The sequence below is a fragment of the Mytilus edulis genome, chromosome 4 (genome assembly GCF_963676685.1).
Source record: "Mytilus edulis chromosome 4, xbMytEdul2.2, whole genome shotgun sequence".
NCBI classification, from domain to species: Eukaryota; Metazoa; Mollusca; class Bivalvia; order Mytilida; family Mytilidae; genus Mytilus; species Mytilus edulis.
Genome location: NC_092347.1, coordinates 58,114,734 through 58,133,451, shown reverse-complemented (window position 1 = coordinate 58,133,451; position 18,718 = coordinate 58,114,734). Strand labels below are relative to the sequence as shown.

The following is an 18,718-nucleotide window of genomic DNA, read 5'->3' as shown; positions in this document are numbered from 1 at the left end:
TTTAAATAGTAAAATATCTAAATATGTTAGTTTTTTATACCTTGGGCCAGCAGAATGTATACGTTCCCTTTTTTACACTTTCTGTACCATCTGAAGATTTATCTGCCCCTGGTCCTTTACGATCTTGTTGTCTCCAGGTCTTAAATGGTCCTCCTAGCAAGCCATGTACAAATACAATATCTGCATTGATTGATTCCCTGAAGAAAAAAAAACACTATACAATATGTTTTTCTATTATATAATGTAAATTCAGAAATTATTGTGTCCATCCCTCATTACCATTTTTGAACAATGGAGAAAAAAATGGAAGATTATTTATTGTGATTTGATGAAAATCTGCATACAGAAATATATATATCAGGTACTAAAATCAGATCTTATTATTGAGATACACAGACATTCGCACTATTCGCATTAAAAGTAACTTATAATGGTAATGAAATTGACATCTATTTCATTGTTATTATTTTTATTACTTTATTTAAGAATTCCTCATTTTCTATTATATGACTTCTTGTAGAACTAGTTATGTAAGTTTTCTAATTAAAAGCCGCTGTATTAGTACTAGATAGGTATTTCTTTGGCACTATTACAGGTAGGGTTCTATAGTCATATATAAGTCCAATACTTATAAATATGTACTAAGGTGCTCATAGTAACTTCTCAGTACAACATATTCTGCATAGTACATTATTAACAGTATATATTGATTCTAATAAGTGTAAAGCCAGGGTTGTATTTGGGTATCACACAGAGTAAAAAATAAGTAACTGCAGCAAACCAAGCCTTTTTTATTAATCCCTGTATATAGTGTTTTTAATTTGTACCAATTTCCGAGGGAAAGTTTAAATTGTATGAATACATTCTTTTATTTCTAACATTCAGTGCAGGATTATCTCCCTTTTTAGAAATTTATCTCAAAGTGCTTCTGAAAAAAATCTTGTTATGACAATTTTTCTAAATATGAGGAACAATTTCGATATTCAGATCCTAAGTACATATTTGATTGTGTTTGTTTCCTTTATTCATGTATAGAAAATATTATGTTGCTAAATGTCTTTTCAAAATACTTTCTGCTAATGAATCCAACTTTTTTTTGTAAGGCCTGAAAACTGAAAAGAGGTGCGAAAGATACTAGAGGGACTTGCATTAATAATTAGCAGTCTGATTTATTTGAAAGCTCATTCAATGAGCTCTTACTAACTAAGACAAAACTTTTGTGATAACATTTGTACAGATTGTAAAACATCAGGTTTATGATAAATAACTGTAAACGAAAACAAAAGGAGTAGGTTCAGTAAGACCCCTTTTTGGCCCCAAAATATAGCAGTTTTACAAAATTGTTAAAATGTAAACCTTTAGTTATTTATTGGACAGTAGAATGCTTCTGCTACATAAATATGTGCTGTTTTTGACAATACAATGCACATATATCCGGTACTAGCACCATTAAGTCATGCTAAATTACTGAAATCCTCATAATTCTAGCTTTTAAGTTAAATTTTAGACGGTTTTCGTGTAAAACGAAAGTGGCCGCATTCGTGTTCATCCTTAATATTGAAATGTAAGTTGTATTTTATGATAATACATAACATATATAAAGGTTGAGGATGAACACGGATGCGGCCACTTTCATTTTTACCAAAAACCATCTGAAAAGTGACATTTTTCGGCATATTAGGTAGATTTTTCATATTTGAGCTTGAATCGGATCGTTTTTTGTGACTAAATCTGTTAAAATCTTTCACATAAACTAATTAATTCAAATAAAATAGACACTAAAGTGTTTAAAAAATGGTCAAAATCTTTCGTCAGATGAACCTGAAATTTGAGGCCAAAATCGGTCCTTACCGGACCTACTCCTTTAGTCAGATACTGCCTAAAAAAAGCTGACTAGAATACCTTTAAAATTTAACCTTACATAAAGGTAACATCTTTTTAAAAAAAACACGAACAAACAATTATGCATAAACTTTAAATAAACTTTGTGTACCACTACCTTGATCTATATTCAAAACATTATCTAGTTGTTTGATATTGAATGGCTTTTAATTTTGCATGAATGGATGAACACATGGAAGGACAAACAGACAGACTATAGTACACCATTATTCAGACAAAGGTGTATAAAATTCTATAACAAGTAAAGTTGCAACTCACTTTTGCAAAATTGATAATGTTCTGTATCAGTCAAAGATAGCTCCATGTAAGAGTAATTACTTAGAATACAAAGACAATACTCAGGGCCATAAGTTTGGGAAAAAATTTTAAAGCAGCAAAGAAGACTACAATAATGGCAAGTAAAATAGATTGTAGAAAATCAACTGCATAAGTTTTTATTTTACATTTTAATGTTAAAAAAATCTACTCACCCTGAAAACTCAATAAAATCAAACAAGCATAAAATTTTAGTCAAGGCAACAGGGATGGGGTCGATTACTTTAAAATGTAATCGATTAAATTATAATTACTTTGCTAATAAAATGTAATCGATTACATTACAATTACACCCTATTTCATATGTAATTGATTACATTAGATTACTTTTCTTTAAAGTAATCATGATTACTTAAGATTACTTATGATTACATTGTATATTGCAATATCAAAGTTTTTTTTATTACTTTTTATCCTCAAAAAAAAAGCTAATTTAATTTTGGTGATTTTTTTAAAAGCCTTAATTTATTCATCTTATTTAAAAGAATTTATAGACAAGTACAGTGTAACATGTGTAATTTGATAAATTAGCTATTGAAGGCAATACCCCATCTGCCATCAAACATTTATTCTTTGCAAATAAATCCACATACTGGATACCCAATTAACTTCAAGCTATAAAGTAATGTTTACCTAATTCCTTTCCTTGCATCAATGTTAGTCCAGATAATTATGACGTCTTGAAAGGCTGTGATATTTTTTTTCTTTGACACCTTACATTGAAATGTGTCAAAGCAAAAATTTAAAATAGTCTTCCGAGACGTCATAATTATTTGGACTAGCATCAATGTATGCCATTAACTATGTATAAAATGGTGAGTGACTAAATCTTTTTCCTTTACTTTGGAAAATTAAACTTACTTTTCCCTATATATTGGGTGAATGAGGTAGACTCCATCTTCATAAGTGCAAGAAACAAAATCTGTGTCTAGATTAGCTAATGTTCTGGCTGCATGTAGAGACAAAGTTAAGTCAGACGATGATATCCATCTCGATAGAACTGTTACCCATCCTGTATTAGAAAAAAAAAGGGTTTTTAATAATTAGTATGAATACTGTTTATATGAAGCACCCAGCACCTAAATGATAACTGAGATTGTGATTAAAGCCACTTTGAAATATATTTTTTGAAAGTTCTAACAAGTAGCATCCTGAATGAAACTACAGCAAAGGTCCTCATCAATATTCTGCCATATTCCAAGACTGCTGAAAAGTGTATGAAAAATCTTTTACATTTGAAAACAAGAATGTGTCTAAAGTACACGTATGCCCCACTCGCACTATCATTTCCCATGTTCCATGGACTTTAAAATTGGGTAAATATCTAATTTGGCATTAAGATTATACTATAGGGAACATGTGTACTAAGTTTCAAGAATGGACTTCAGTTTCATCAAAAACTACCTTGACCAAAAACTTTAACCTGAAGCGGTACGAAAGAACGGACGGGCGAACGAGCGGACAAACGAACGGACCCACAGACCAGAAAACTAAATTCCCCTCTACCATCGTAGGTGGGGCATAAAAAATATACTGCAAGACTGAAAAGGAAAGTCATATTTTTTTTTAATATTCTACAGTTGTATTATCATGATTATGTTATAAGGATTTGACAATTTTTGCATACAAGGCTATATATTTGTGGTATTTTTTTTAATTAGCTATACTTCTGGTTTTTCCAAAACCACAAAACCAATAAAAAAATCTGCAGTATGTATACTATATAAAATTCCATGTACCTGCTCTAACAATTTCTTCATGGAAACATTGATGAACAGAAAGGTTTCCAAGAGTTTTGGCAATCTGTCTTCGTATAACAATACTTTTATGTCTTTTGGTGTACGTCTGCTGAAGCAACTGTACACCTCCCATCTTTATTATGTTTTGACAACATCTAAAATCCTAAAAGTTAAAGAACAAAATAATAATGCCAAGTGTCCTATCAGAAAGTTTTAGACATGACTGTTATAAACAGCAATTTAAAATTTTCTTGGTCTAACTTTTCTGATTTTGCAGGTTCAAGAATACAACAAATTTATTATTTTACTTTCATATTATTGGAATTTCTGTATAAAATATGTATAGCTACTATTTGTAATGTAGAATAGTAGATTAAAGCATATATTTTTTTTTCAGAATCTGAAGGAATATGGTTAATTTCATTGTTTTCGTATAAATAAAAAGTAATGAAAAATATAATATTGTTTTACAAGTCTTACTGCAGAATGACTGGCTAAAGCCTGTAAACAAACAATCTCTACTCTTTCTTCTGGAACAGAACTGACTGACTTGGCAAATTCCAAACCTGTTCCGCCAAAACTGAATAAACTGTCCTGAAACAAAAATCAGTTAATCTTATAATAGTTGTACAGTGAACACAAATTGAAACATTGTATACAGATTGTTATTTATAATAGGTTTAATAACAAGTGAGGATTGGATATTTAATTGCTTGATACAAACTCAATATTTTTTGCCAAGTTAATCATTACTATTTAAATGTAATAAGAGTTGATTAAAATCTAACTCATATCTGCATGTCCTATTTAATTTTATTTTAATATGAAGAAATTTGGATATTTTTTATTTTTTTTTCTTAGAACAAAAAAACAATGGCATTCCTAATTTATTGCAGATCAAGTTTTTGTTATTCGGAAAAAAACTGACAATATGAATGGTTGTTTTTAATACCACAGAGTAGACCTGAAACTCTGCCCGCTACTAACAGTTTGATCTCTGTAGATTTAACCAGTATTTAAAAACATCTAAACCCAAATTTTGGGTTTGTAGATACTTTTTTAAAATATTTTTAGAATTACCCTCTCATCAGCATTATTGCCCAGCTGCAATGCTTTTGTTGCAAAATGTTTGAGACATTTATCTAGATCTTCGTTCTGTAGTGAGGATATCAAAGTCCTATACTCATCTTCTAACCAAACCTGTAAATGATATATAATAATACATGTACCCACTGTAGAGAAAAAAATGATAAATACACACAAAAAAGACAAATACATGGCATAACTTATATCCCATGCTGTAACAACCCTCAATAAACCAACACACTAAATTATCCATTTTACATTTTTTTACATATATTTACGAATACAATTTGTAGTAATAGTTATCTCCCTTACAACAATGTATTACCTTAATGATGTAAATATTTTATACTATGTTTACTGGTATAACATGTGCATCCCCCTCCCCCTTCATATTTAATTCAGTACAAACCTTACTTGGTGGTGCTTTTGGCATTGGTAAGAAAAATCTTGGATCCACGTCCTGAGATCTGGCTAGTCCAATCATTGTTCTAGTATCTAAAGCCTGGGCTATGTTTCTATACTGGTAGTCTGTTAAAGTAGGTATCTATGTTAAAAATCTAAACAAAAAACTAAAATCCTAGAAAAAAAGGTATGTAGGCATATGTCCAAACTATTGCATATTATGATTTTATTCATATCAAACAATGTTTTAAGTGGGTTGAATCAAAACAGCATTCCTGTCAAAACTTTTTCAAATATTTTATACTTCAAAGGTAAGCATAGACCTTATTTTTCAATAATTTTGATGCATCATACACAACCTACTGTGTTTCATTTATTTCAGAGGGGTTTTGTGGGTAATTGATTCCCAGAATTCCTGGTTTTACCAAAATCTGCATATGAGCCTTCAGAATATTTGTACTTTTTACAACCTTCTTGGTTTACCTATACCCATAAAGTACACACAACCTACTGTGTTACATTTATTTCAGAGGGGTTTTGTGGGTAATTGATTCCCAGAATTCCTGGTTTTACCAAAATCTGCATATGAGCCTTCAGAATATTTGTACTTTTTACAACCTTCTTGGTTTACCTATACCCATAAAGTCCACAAAAATTAGTTTCCAAAGAATAATGAATCCACAGTATTTTTTGTTGTTCTGAAAAATGGGAGGTAACTCTGATACATAAATTGCATTGAACAAATGTCAACTCTCCAATGACATTTATAACAGACTTTACCAGCTCAGTTTACATGATTTTCTGTTCTTTGTAGGTTCTGTAAATACAGGCTTTACTATATAACTATATAAATCCAATAGATTTACCTTCCCAATCATGGTGTTTTGAGAGCTGTTTGACACCAAGACATCTGAGGCCCTGATCTGATGATCTTGCCAATTTCAATAGAGATTTAGGATTGTCCTTCTTTGTATAAATCCATGGTAAATGTTTCACTTAAAAAAATAACAACGGTAATAATAAGAGTCTGTAATGAAGGATGTAAGTGTCAGAAATCCCTTATCCCCTAAAGTTGATTTACAGCCATTAGCTATTTCTCATTTATTTACTTCATAAGCAATTAGGTTCTGTTAAACCTAGTATAATCACACATTGCAGAAAATTTTACCATTTATTAATTCAGAAAAATGATAGCATTTTTATTGGCATTATCAAGTCTAGTTTTTTCCTATTATTTTTAGTAAGTTTTCCTGAACTTCTGACTTTTTATCATATACTGCAGTTCAGTACATTTGTTAATCTTTATAAGTTGTTTTCCTTTGCTCAATGACCAATAAATGACCAGTTTGTGGTGATTATTGATAATTTGTCAGATATTTGACAGTACAAAATGTATCATAAAATATATTTAAAACATAAGATCCTTAAACTAATTGTGGTCAAGTTGAAAAGATGTCCTACATGAACATACTGTCAGCAGGCACCAATTGATTTAAAACCTCATTATGAATCTCCAGGCAAAATGAGCTAACAATTGACAGCTATGTTCTAGTTCTATACTATACATGTACATCTACCACTATTTATACATTATCTGTTTTGTAATACTTTCATTACCTGACTTCTCTGAGATAAAGTCTTTAATTTTCCTCACACGTGACATCTTCCTCGTGTCTAAAATAAATGAAATACCATACAATATTACTTTCATTATGAAATTAAAAAAAAAAAAATTATGTTCAGTGGTTGACGTTTGTTGATGTGGTTCACTAGTGTTCTCGTTTTTTATATATAGATTAGACCATTGGTTTTCCTGTTTCTAGTTATTTTTGGAGCCCTTTATAGATTGCTCTTCAGTGTGAGCCAAGGCTCCATGCTGAAGACCGTACTTTGACCTATAATAGTTTACTTTTACAAATTGTGACTTGGATAGAGAGTTGTCTCATTGGCACTTACACCACATATTCTTATATCTATTTACAATTTAGTTTTCAATTTTTTTGTATTAAATCATGCTTTATAAAGAATGCTTTTTATAAATGACTGAACTGACTACAATTTGGTTTTTTGATGGAAAATGGTATATCTTCAAATCATTTTGATAATTTGTGCAAGCAAGATTCTGTCCTATTGGCAGTTACATGGCAATTGATCAGTGTTTATGAGTAATTAAGAACATAAAATGTGGTTTGTAGCACTTAAATATAGAAATTATTGGACCATGCTATTTTTATTGGTAGTTTTACACCTGTCATTAAACAGACTTACAGAAAAGTTCTTTTCTATCTTTACAATATTTAACTTGAGGTAAAAGTAATATTTTGCAGAAAACAAAAATGATAATGGTGCATCTGTTAAATGCATAGGTTGTCCAATCATGTGACTGACAAATTTGAGCACATTTGTTACCTTGAAAAGATTCTTGTTTCTCAGGATCCAGGTAAATATATGTGGATTTATTCTTCTCTGTATCAAACACATCAGTGACTGTGGACAACTGGTTTCCTAAATATCTAATCTCTAAATATACAACAGCTCCACTGAAAATGAGGTAATTCCAATTCAATAATAGTTCATTCCAAACTTATATACTTATAATAGGTCATTCCAAACTTATAAACTTATAATAGGTCATTCCAAACTTATATACTTATAATAGGTCATTCCAAACTTATAAACTTATAATAGGTCATTCCAAACTTATATACTTATAATAGGTCATTCCAAACTTATAAACTTATAATAGGTCATTCCAAACTTATATACTTATAATAGGTCATTCCAAACTTATATACTTATAATAGGTCATTCCAAACTTATATACTTATAATAGGTCATTCCAAACTTATATACTTATAATAGGTCATTCCAAACTTATAAACTTATAATAGGTCATTCCAAACTTATATACTTATAATAGGTCATTCCAAACTTATATACTTATAATAGGTCATTCCAAACTTATATACTTATAATAGGTCATTCCAAACTTATATACTTATAATAGGTCATTCCAAACTTATAAACTTATAATAGGTCATTCCAAACTTATAAACTTATAATAGGTCATTCCAAACTTATATACTTATAATAGGTCATTCCAAACTTATATACTTATAATAGGTCATTCCAAACTTATATACTTATAATAGGTCATTCCAAACTTATATACTTATAATAGGTCATTCCAAACTTATATACTTATAATAGGTCATTCCAAACTTATATACTTATAATAGGTCATTCCAAACTTATATACTTATAATAGGTCATTCCAAACTTATATACTTATAACAGGTCATTCCAAACTTATATACTTATAATAGGTCATTCCAAACTTATAATTTTATCATATGTCCCCATTCATGAAACATGAGTTATCTCTAATTTATGAAAGACTTTGATTTTTTTTGTTGATTGTTTAAAGTGAGATTTAAAAAAAATTACAACTATAAATATGATAAATATAGATTCTTACATTGATAGGAGTGGATTATCGGATTTATCCAATCAAAATAGTTAAATTATTAATTTTAAAGTCGGAGCCGAGGCTTGGACTTTAAAATTAATAATTCAACTATCGAGATTGGATAAATCCGATATCCACGAGTAACTATGTAAGAATCTGTTTCTCTAATGATTAAAAAATACGTTTTCTTTTTTTGTTAACCGAAAATCCCCTTCGAGTGCCTTTCACATTGCACGAAGTTGTCAATTTCATTAACACCTGTCATAGCATATTTTGATTCATCCAGTTAGCTAAAAAGGTCATGACCCTTAACATCATCCAATGATCTTTTGAGATCACCGGCAACCACACGTTGATTAATTTTTTGTATACAATGGGTTCGGAAAGGGATATATTTCCGTAGAATTAGAGAAATATCTGTATAACGTTTTGATAATACCGCACATAAGAGTATCCCTCATAGATTAAAATTTAAAAAGATGGAAAGCTCAAACCTACAACTTCATTCAGTGCAAAAGTGCAATTATCATGTATAAAAATATATACATGTATATGCATATGCATATGAACTTTGAGTAATGGATCAAATCACGAAGAATGCTTTTTATTTGTTTGTTTATTATTGATAGTACATAGGGGATTATGCCACTCCACCCTGGGGCAAGTATAAAATTATAAACCTATACTTGATGTGAGCATTTTACCAAAAAACCAATGGCTCAGACAAGGGTATAAACTTACCAAATTGCTGAAACTGTGAATACACCAACAGAATCTATAAAAAGAAAATATCTAGAGTAAATTTAAAACATCATACAAAAAAGAAGATGTGGTATAATTGCCAATGAGACAACTCTCCACAAGAGACCAAAATGACACAGAAATTAACAACTATAGGTCACCGTACAGCAATTTTAAAGCATATTATTGCATATTAATGGCATATTAATGGCAAATATATAATTGTAAAAATGTAATTTCCGGTATGCTATTGTGTTGTGTTGACAAGCAAGCATGTCGTTTCAACATTAAATCATCAACAAAAGCAACTTCGCTATTTTTAAATCATTAAATTGAATTCCAAAGGAAAAGAACAACTTTTAACAGATTTAAAACTCACACTGTATTTTCCTTGTATGTTTTTTCCTGGTATGATAAAAGTGTTTCCTAACAAAAATAGTATACCATCTAGGTCGACATAGCTTGTAAAGTAGACCACTGAACATAACAGGATAAACGTTTTATTACAGGTTTTTAGTACTAGAATCCACCATATCAGAATAATCTGAAAGTAAAAAGATTATGTTATATAATATGAATACATGGTATATTTAATAAAATTCTGATAAGGTTTTGGATATTCAAGAAAAAATAAAATTCTGATATTAAAGATTTTGGATATTAAAAAAAAAAAAAAAATTCTGATATTAAAGGTTTTGGATATTCAAGAAAAAATAAAATTCTGATATTAAAGGTTTTGGATTTAAGAATTTTTACACATCCTCTTGATAAGGGAGTAGCTACAATATATAATTATAGGGCCCTCTTAGTTGTCAGTTATGCCCAGTTTGGACATTTACTCCCCAATAATAGTTGGAGGTCTTAGGCAACATTCTCTACTGAGGTTCAATCAAACTCATTCATATGAAAAGTTTCTATACTTCAGGAAGGAATATGAGAAACAGGAAAAACATAAGTAGTATTAACAAGAGGCTGTCACAACGACAGCAAACCGGATTTATTAACATTTATTTGTGTCCTGGCAATATCACAAGAACCATTACTGATGAATGGTGAAAGTGAAAATCGTCAATATCAAATTTGACCTCCATTTTGTCATCAGTATCAACATATTAAAATTTGAAAAGCTTAGATTGAATGGTTCATGAGTAAATGCAACAACGTGAATGGAAACGCCATTTTACAATCTTTCAAGAACCATAACTCCTGAACGGTAAAAGTCAAAATCGTCATTATTGAACTTGACCTCTATTTTGTCATCAGTAACAACATATAAAAATTTTAAAAGCTTTGGTTGAATAGTTCATGAGAAAATGAACGGACACGACTGGAAACACCATTTTTTCAATCTTTCAAGAACCATAACTCCTGAACGGTAAAAGTCAAAAACGTCATTATTGAACTTGACCTCCATTTTGTCATCAGTAACAACATATTAAAATTTGGGAAGCTTTGGTAGAACAGTTCATGCGTAAATGCACAGACACGACTGGAAACTCCATTTTTCAATCTTTCAAGAACCATAACTCCTGAACGGTAAAAGTCAAAATCGCCATTATTGAACTTGACCTTCATTTAGTTGTCAGTAACAACATATTAAAATTTTAAAAGCTTTGGTTGAACGGCTCATGAGTTAATGCACGGACAACATTTGATTGCCGCCCGCCCGCCCGCCGTACATCCCCAATTCAATAACCGACATTTTTGTCACAAAAATCCGGTTAAAAATCAAAGCAAAGGATGAGGGATTTACATACATATGATCCTAATCTAATTTAGATGCTGTCACAATCATCTCAACTTTATTTCGAAATAAAAGGGATAACAGGCCTACTTTTGCAGATTAAACTTGTTTTCTGAACAACAACCTATTTTTTTTTTGGGGGGGGGGGGGGGGGGGGGATATGCCTCAAAAACTAACTGTGCTCATGCAAGATTTCATCAAATATAGAAACAAAATAAATGTATCTTGCCAAAATTATTGTCAAGGAAAACTTAAAACTTTTTTTTTAAACAAAATTTTATATTAAATAAATACCACTGTGTTAAACTCTGGCCTTTGTTTCTTGCCAAGGAATATTTTGTAAAACTTTTAAAAAAATATTGCTTGACTGAACAGTAAAGACATAATTTGTTTAAAGTTTAATTTAAACTATTTATATCCCTATTATGCACTCTTTTTAAACATATTTTCAATAGGTTGTTATACTATCTACCTATACAGTTTAGTGATTACTTTTGTTAAAACTGTCATTTGAATAGTTATCTACTACCTTTATCAGGAAAACTTAATATAATACCATGAAAGAATACATCAAATTGTTGAGCTATCTGCACATAAAACACTGGGTATTTAAATATTATTTAGTTTTTAAACACAAGTTATGAACAAAGTAACATAGACTAATTTGGACAACAAAATGGCATTTTCTCAATCCATTAAAAAAAGTCAGATACCTATAAACTGTCACCTATGCGATACTGAGAAAAACATCAAGTGGAAATGCATTGACTGTGAACTGCTAATATGTGATAAGTGTAAAGATGGAAGACATCTTAGAATTAAAAATGCACAGGAACATAAGGTCATAAGTATAAAAGACATTGGTTTACACAGTGGAGAATTGGATTTTACAAATATTAAATGTCAAGACCATGCTTCACAATCTTGTTGTCTTTTTTGTAAGATTTGTGACAGTCTTGTATGTCCGACATGTGTGTCCAAAGTTCATAAGAAGCATGCAAATGACTTAATCGAAATCAGTGAAGCCTATTATATGAAAAAAGAAAGACTGAAAAATGGACAAAGTAAAATTCAAATGGTAGAAAAAAATGCAATCACAAAAAAAGAACAATTGGTAAAGCGTAAGAATGCTGAAAATGCAAAATACAGCAAAGTTATCCAAGATATTCTAAATCATGGAAAAGTGCTGAAAAGTGACATTGACAAATACATTAAAGAATTAAAAGATGAAGTTGATGAAAACCTGAAAACTATTTTCAAATCAATTGACAAAGATCTGAGTATTGTATCACAATCAATGAAACAATCTAATGAGAAAAACAATGAAGTTGAGGATTTAATAAAATCCACAGATGTTGCAAACTTTTTTTCTGACGTCAGGAAAATGGAAAAATCCATTGGAGTACAAGTACCAAAAACACAATCATCATACAATTCCATTCCAAAGTTTGTTTCAGGGGAGATCACTCAATCTAATGTTGGAGTGTTACAAAGTGAAGAAAGTCCAGAGGAATTAAGTGTTTCATTAAATATCATTAAAGAATATCAGACAGAACTTACTGTAATAACAGATATTATTCCATGTGTTGACAATTCAGTTTGGATTAGTGCAAATGCAGATGATTGTTTAATACATGCATTACCTTCAGGCAAAGAACTCAATGTGGTATCTACCTTTAACATGAAGGTCCATGGTATGGCGAAAACTAAATCTAATAATCTCCTGCTATCTGTTCAGAGAAAATGCAGACTACAACAACTCAATATCACCACTGGTAATATAACTGACACCGTATATAATGTGAGCCCTTTCGGTCCTACATGCATCTACATTACCAGTGGTAATAAAGTTATAGTAGGAGGTAACAGTGATAAACTAGGAAGAAGAGCTGTGTTTGTAATGAATGAGCAGGGAGACTATGAGACTGTGTATGAACATGATCAACATAATCAACCTATATTTTCCTACCCAATGAGTATAACCAGTACCAGTAATGGGAATATACATGTGGGGGATTGTTATCCTGGTAAAGACGGTAGAGTGGTAGTGTTGACAACAGGTAGTGGTGTTATCAATTCATATAAAGGCCATCCTGAAATTAATAAGGTTAAAACATTTAAACCCAACAGAATAGTGACAACACCAAGAGATAATGTCATGATGACTGATACTCAATCTATACACATTCTGGATAGTAAGGGAAATCTTGTGTCATGGTATAACACTAAAGACATAGGAATACTATATCCATACTGCCTTTCATTCACTCCAACAGGACAACTCTACATAGGATGTAGTAAATCAGCAAACAGTACAGCCAAGGAAGCAAAGATTTATGAAGTGACTTGTTCAGGATTTTAACAAAAACATGCCATCACATAAATGTTATAAACTTCTTAACACTTGATACATTGTATGTGATTAACAATTGTTAATTATCAAAATCAATATTATTGTATGAACAATTTTTAATTACAATTTCATATTGCCTTTCTTTTTTATGAAAAAACTAACATGGTGTAGCAGTACTATAGCATATTATATATATATGTCAAACAAAGGTTGTTTTGTTAAACTTGGTAAATATTTTCACAGCAGTAACAATATTCAGTTGGTTTAGTTTTTTAAGTCCAAAAAGTGGCCTTGTGCACAGGTCAAAATTTTTGTGAAATGCCACATTCTTCCTTTAACATGTTTAATGGAAGTTTTGTGCAATACACTTATTTAACATTTTGCAAAACTAAACCAATTCTAAAATGTATATGTAAAGTCAGTGTTCATTTTATTTGATCTGAGCTCTGTTCAAATTATCAAAATTAAAGAAAAAAGAAAAAGAAATTCATGCTTTGAAATTCATTCATTCTATAGGACTTTTTTTCAGTTCCACAGCTTTCTTGTCTTTAAGCTTGTGCCACCATGCATTTGCCTGACTGACTCACTTCACTGAGGTCCATTATGGGTCTGTTGTGAGAAAAAACTCATCTGTCAGAAATGCAATTTTTTGGTAGGAAAATCCAGATTTCTTTTACCCATTTATCATGTTTAACAATATATCAAGTATATGTGTTTGAAGTTGATATGCAAACAATAAATTACAGTGAATAAACACCAAAAGCAACTTCAAAAGTAAATTTGAATACTGTAAATTCAGAAATTATTGAGTGCATTATAATTATTGCAATCTTTTCGGTTAAGACTTGAATGTCATTTTAATTTTTACTATTTTGAGAAAAATCCTGTTTAATTCATATAACACATTTCAAAATGCAAGTTTTAATTATTGCGTTTACAACTTTATCGCATTTTTCGCAATAATAAAAACCTCGCAATAATAACTAAATTACTGTACATCATAATTAGAAAACAGTAAAATCCACCCAAATAAAGAATACTGAAAAATTGTTCTTTATCTTGGACAAAAAACATAACCTCATCTTATGGGTAAAAATACCCTTCTCTACACATGCAGCACATACATTGACATACTGTTCCTGCTGTTTGGAAATATCCAACATAATTTTTTTTAATAATTTGAAAGAAGGTTTGCCAAAATGAAATTAAAACAAGTAAACTAGCAGGGTCAACCTAAAATGTATGCTCTATGAGCAACATATTGATAGATGGATAGATGCATGGCTATTTAATGTCCAGTGGAAAGTTAAATCCATATTCAGGATTTGAACATTTTAATGCAATAGGAATATGAACCCTGTTCTGTACTAGACCGACACACTGAGTCAGATTCGTTGATCCATGATGCAAAACATAACCAATAGAATTGCTTAAAAAGTCATCGTAATCTAGAGACTCTGTACTTAGTTTTGAACTGGGTTTCAGTAACAGTGAGTTCTCATAGATTTGTGGTTTGTGTCGTTTGTCTGATTGTCTTTTTGTTTCTTGATTTTTTGTGCTTGTGTCGATCTGATTTAAAACCTTTCAAATTGATTTTAAAAGTTTGTTCTTATGATCTGCTTTTACATCACTGTGCAAGGTAAAGAAAGGGTTGATCATTTGCAAACATGTTTAATCCTGCCACATTCTGTATGTTTTTGTAAGTCAGGATCCTGTAATTAAGTGGCTGTTGGTCAAGGTCAAATGAAACCTGCAAGACTGACATGTACAACCTTACAACATTTTGTACAATCATTCCATACACCAAATATAGTGGACTTACTGCTTACAGTATTTGAGAAATGAACTACCGTAATCACATAACTTTAACCTTGATTATTGATCCATTAAATGAGGTCAAGGTCAGGTGAACCATGACTGATGAACATGAAACTTTGCAAGGAACCTATATATCAAATATGGTTATCATATCACTCATAATGAGTGCGAAATTCCCATGACAAAAAAGTAGGTTTTTATTTAGCAGTCACTGATCAAGGAAAATTAGGTCAAGTACAAAGGACATATGGCAGAGGGAAACTTCTTAACATAAGTCATACGTCTACAAACTTATGGAGCTTCCAGGCCTTGCGGTCATAAATCTTTCGAGTCTGTTTTTTGTACTCAAACTCGAAAATCAACCAATCAAAATGCTGGATTTCATGTTTGGAGCATGATTTTTGTGCTCTGAGCACTAAGCAAAGTTTTATGACTTCAACCCCAGGTCACTTACCCTCTGAAAATAAAACTTTATGCACAAAACTTATGCTACCACTGCAATCACAGCCAGATGGTAAACCCATCCATGAATCCATTTGTCTCACGATCACATTCTGCGACTTTTCATACATTATCTCTCAATCATAAAAACTTGTGCCAAGACAGTAACTAAATGTTAACTGCAAAAAAGTCGTAAAAAGTTGCCCTAGAGATGATTTTTATTTTTCTTCAAATTGATTCCTAGCCAGTCAATAAATAATTTTGTGTTAAAAGATGCAGTCTAGACTAAGAATATTTATCTTAAGAAATGATCAATTCTATTCCACACAAACTAGTCTAATTCCTTAAATGTATCCTACAGTTTCTATCACCAAAATATGATACAAAGATCAAAAAGACCAAGATGTGGTGGAGACTTAATGTCAGTAATGACATCTGTTCTGGAAGTACACCACTAATTCATGGTCCCATTGCTTTCTATGTTACATTTTTGTAAATTCCTCCATTTCAAGCAGGCACACCTCTTTTGTTTTAAGTTCAAATAAAGTGAAAATAATTGCATGTCAAAGCAACACTTTATGGTGACTTGTACTGAAAACATACCTTTAATGGCATATTAGAAAGAACTGGATCCCGGAAGTTCGGATGTACCAAAACAGGTACTTCAGATCTGACAAACAGACAAAATGTACCCTCTTTTTAAAATTTAGTGCAGTTTTTTTAATAGTCAAAATTAAAAGTCAAAAAGTGTTCTACAATGATCACCAGTCCTTCACCTTTCATTTGAAACCTAAAATACCTAAATATTCTACAAATTTTGAAAGTTACACTCATGCGTAGGAACTATTTTATGTTAAATATGTACTACTTTCTGGTATGTGCTTTCTGGCCGGGCCTGAATTAGTGGTGTTACACCTTCTAGTTTTTGTTGATCATGATAATAAATTTTGTCTATCCTGCAACAAACACTATCATCAACAATATATCAACAAATGGATTTTTACACCCTATCATTCTTTTCAATTAGTGGCATGGGGTATTAAATGGATGCCTGATAAATTATAGTGGAATTTGAATCTTTAGATTGCAAAATTCTTCAATAGGACCTCAATATATCAAACAGGTGAAAAATCTATTTAAGGTCACACATTTTTATAGATTATTTTCACAAATCCAGTTTGATGTGTTCAGCAGTGTGTACCAGAGGAAAGGGATAATTATTTCTTTAGACAAGCGTCTGAATCATGAATCACTGTACATGTTAACGGTACAAAATATAAAACAAAGATTTTTGTAAAATACATAGATATTCTAGACTTACTTTTGAATCCCCTTATGTACATAATGTACAAAATGTATGTCTATGCTTATACCATCAATAAATTGGGTTAAAACAGAAGTCTCTGGAAATTGACTAACTTTCTCTGATTTTAAATCTTTTTCAGTTTTTTTTTCTGGATTTGTTTGTTAATAGAAAATTTGATTCAAAAGTGATATAGAATACATTTCAATTTATCCAAAGATTTCATTGTTTCAAACAAAGGAAATGGATAAAGGCTCAGCCTAGTATAGATATGTATAGAAATCCTTTCTAAAACAAGATGGATAGAATATACATGTATAGTTGTTTTTTACATTAATGTAATTTTTCTTGTGTATACATAATTTTGCAATATCCTCCCACAGTGAGTCAGGGGAGGCAATCCTCCCTCAATTCATTATTAAAAAAACTTCATAGATAGAAGAATATACACATGTTGTATTTTTTATCAATCAAGCATTATCATGTTTGCAAAGTTGTACAGCTTACTATTCTTGATGAAATATTACAGTATGACTGTATCAGTATTAGACATTGTCAGTGTGGGTATTCCTTGTGTACCAGATTGATACAAGAAAACACATTGAATATAGGTCATTAGACTTTTTAATGCCACTGTGGCATGGAGAAATGTAATTCTGGCAAAAATATTCCTTTGACATCTCAAAGGAAAGGAAGTATCATTATTTTTTTTATAGAGTTCCTTGTGAAATTGTGTGTCCCACCTGTCCTTACTGCTGTCTCTATTAAAGTGTTATATTGACTATTAATTTATCAATCCAATATAGAAAATGATAGGAATATTAAATAAGAAATTCAAATTATGCAGATGAGGCTTCTGTCAAATTTGGTAACATTCAATAAAGGTTTAACAAAGTTTAATATTGATGTCTGAAAAAATTAACCCTTGACTACATGTATGTTAACTGCCTAAAAACTAGAAACAACTATCAGTAAAAAACTGAACATGAAAAAAAAAAACATTTTCAAAGTTGTTCTTCAGATGTTACAAATGTATCTCTTAATCATATTGTCCAAATACTCATATGGTCATTTTTGTCATCCAGAAACCTAAAAAAAAAATTTGCAGATTCAGACTAGCTATTTTTGTATCCCCATCAGCAACATGACCTCTCTGAATTATTTATTTTTTTGCCGCAGGAAAATTTATTTTCACTTTTGCAAATATACTACGTAGTAACTTTTCCTGCATTTTTTTTAATATCAAAATATATTTCCATCCTGTTTTATTCAAGTTTATTAATTTTCAGCACTTACCAAGCCAGGATGTTCATTTTTCTGACCACCCTCCATCCCCCCCCCCCATTTTTTTTTTTTAATTAAATGGTTATATTTATCATATTCAGATGTTAGTTATCACTTAATT

General features: G+C 30.6%; 2 protein-coding genes across 2 annotated transcripts in view; one reads left to right on the top strand and one right to left on the bottom strand.

The window, feature by feature from the left end:
* LOC139520057 (protein SERAC1-like) overlaps positions 1-18,718 on the bottom strand; it is a 32,917-nt gene that overhangs the window by 10,411 nt on the left and 3,788 nt on the right. Inside the window, exons 2-12 of the mRNA XM_071312476.1 lie at positions 10,034-10,198; positions 9,655-9,688; positions 7,854-7,984; positions 7,062-7,118; positions 6,311-6,439; positions 5,452-5,570; positions 5,037-5,156; positions 4,437-4,550; positions 3,957-4,119; positions 3,079-3,229; positions 41-197 (exon numbers count right to left, since the gene is read on the bottom strand). Coding sequence (XP_071168577.1) covers positions 41-197; positions 3,079-3,229; positions 3,957-4,119; positions 4,437-4,550; positions 5,037-5,156; positions 5,452-5,570; positions 6,311-6,439; positions 7,062-7,118; positions 7,854-7,984; positions 9,655-9,688; positions 10,034-10,139 — 1,281 coding nt within the window. The 5' untranslated portion in view covers positions 10,140-10,198. The remainder of the gene's footprint in view (positions 1-40; positions 198-3,078; positions 3,230-3,956; positions 4,120-4,436; positions 4,551-5,036; positions 5,157-5,451; positions 5,571-6,310; positions 6,440-7,061; positions 7,119-7,853; positions 7,985-9,654; positions 9,689-10,033; positions 10,199-18,718) is intronic.
* LOC139520060 (uncharacterized) lies at positions 12,000-13,882 on the top strand. The gene has a single exon (XM_071312479.1). The coding sequence runs from the start codon at positions 12,075-12,077 to the stop codon at positions 13,758-13,760; it is 1,686 nt and encodes a 561-aa protein (XP_071168580.1). The 5' UTR covers positions 12,000-12,074; the 3' UTR covers positions 13,761-13,882.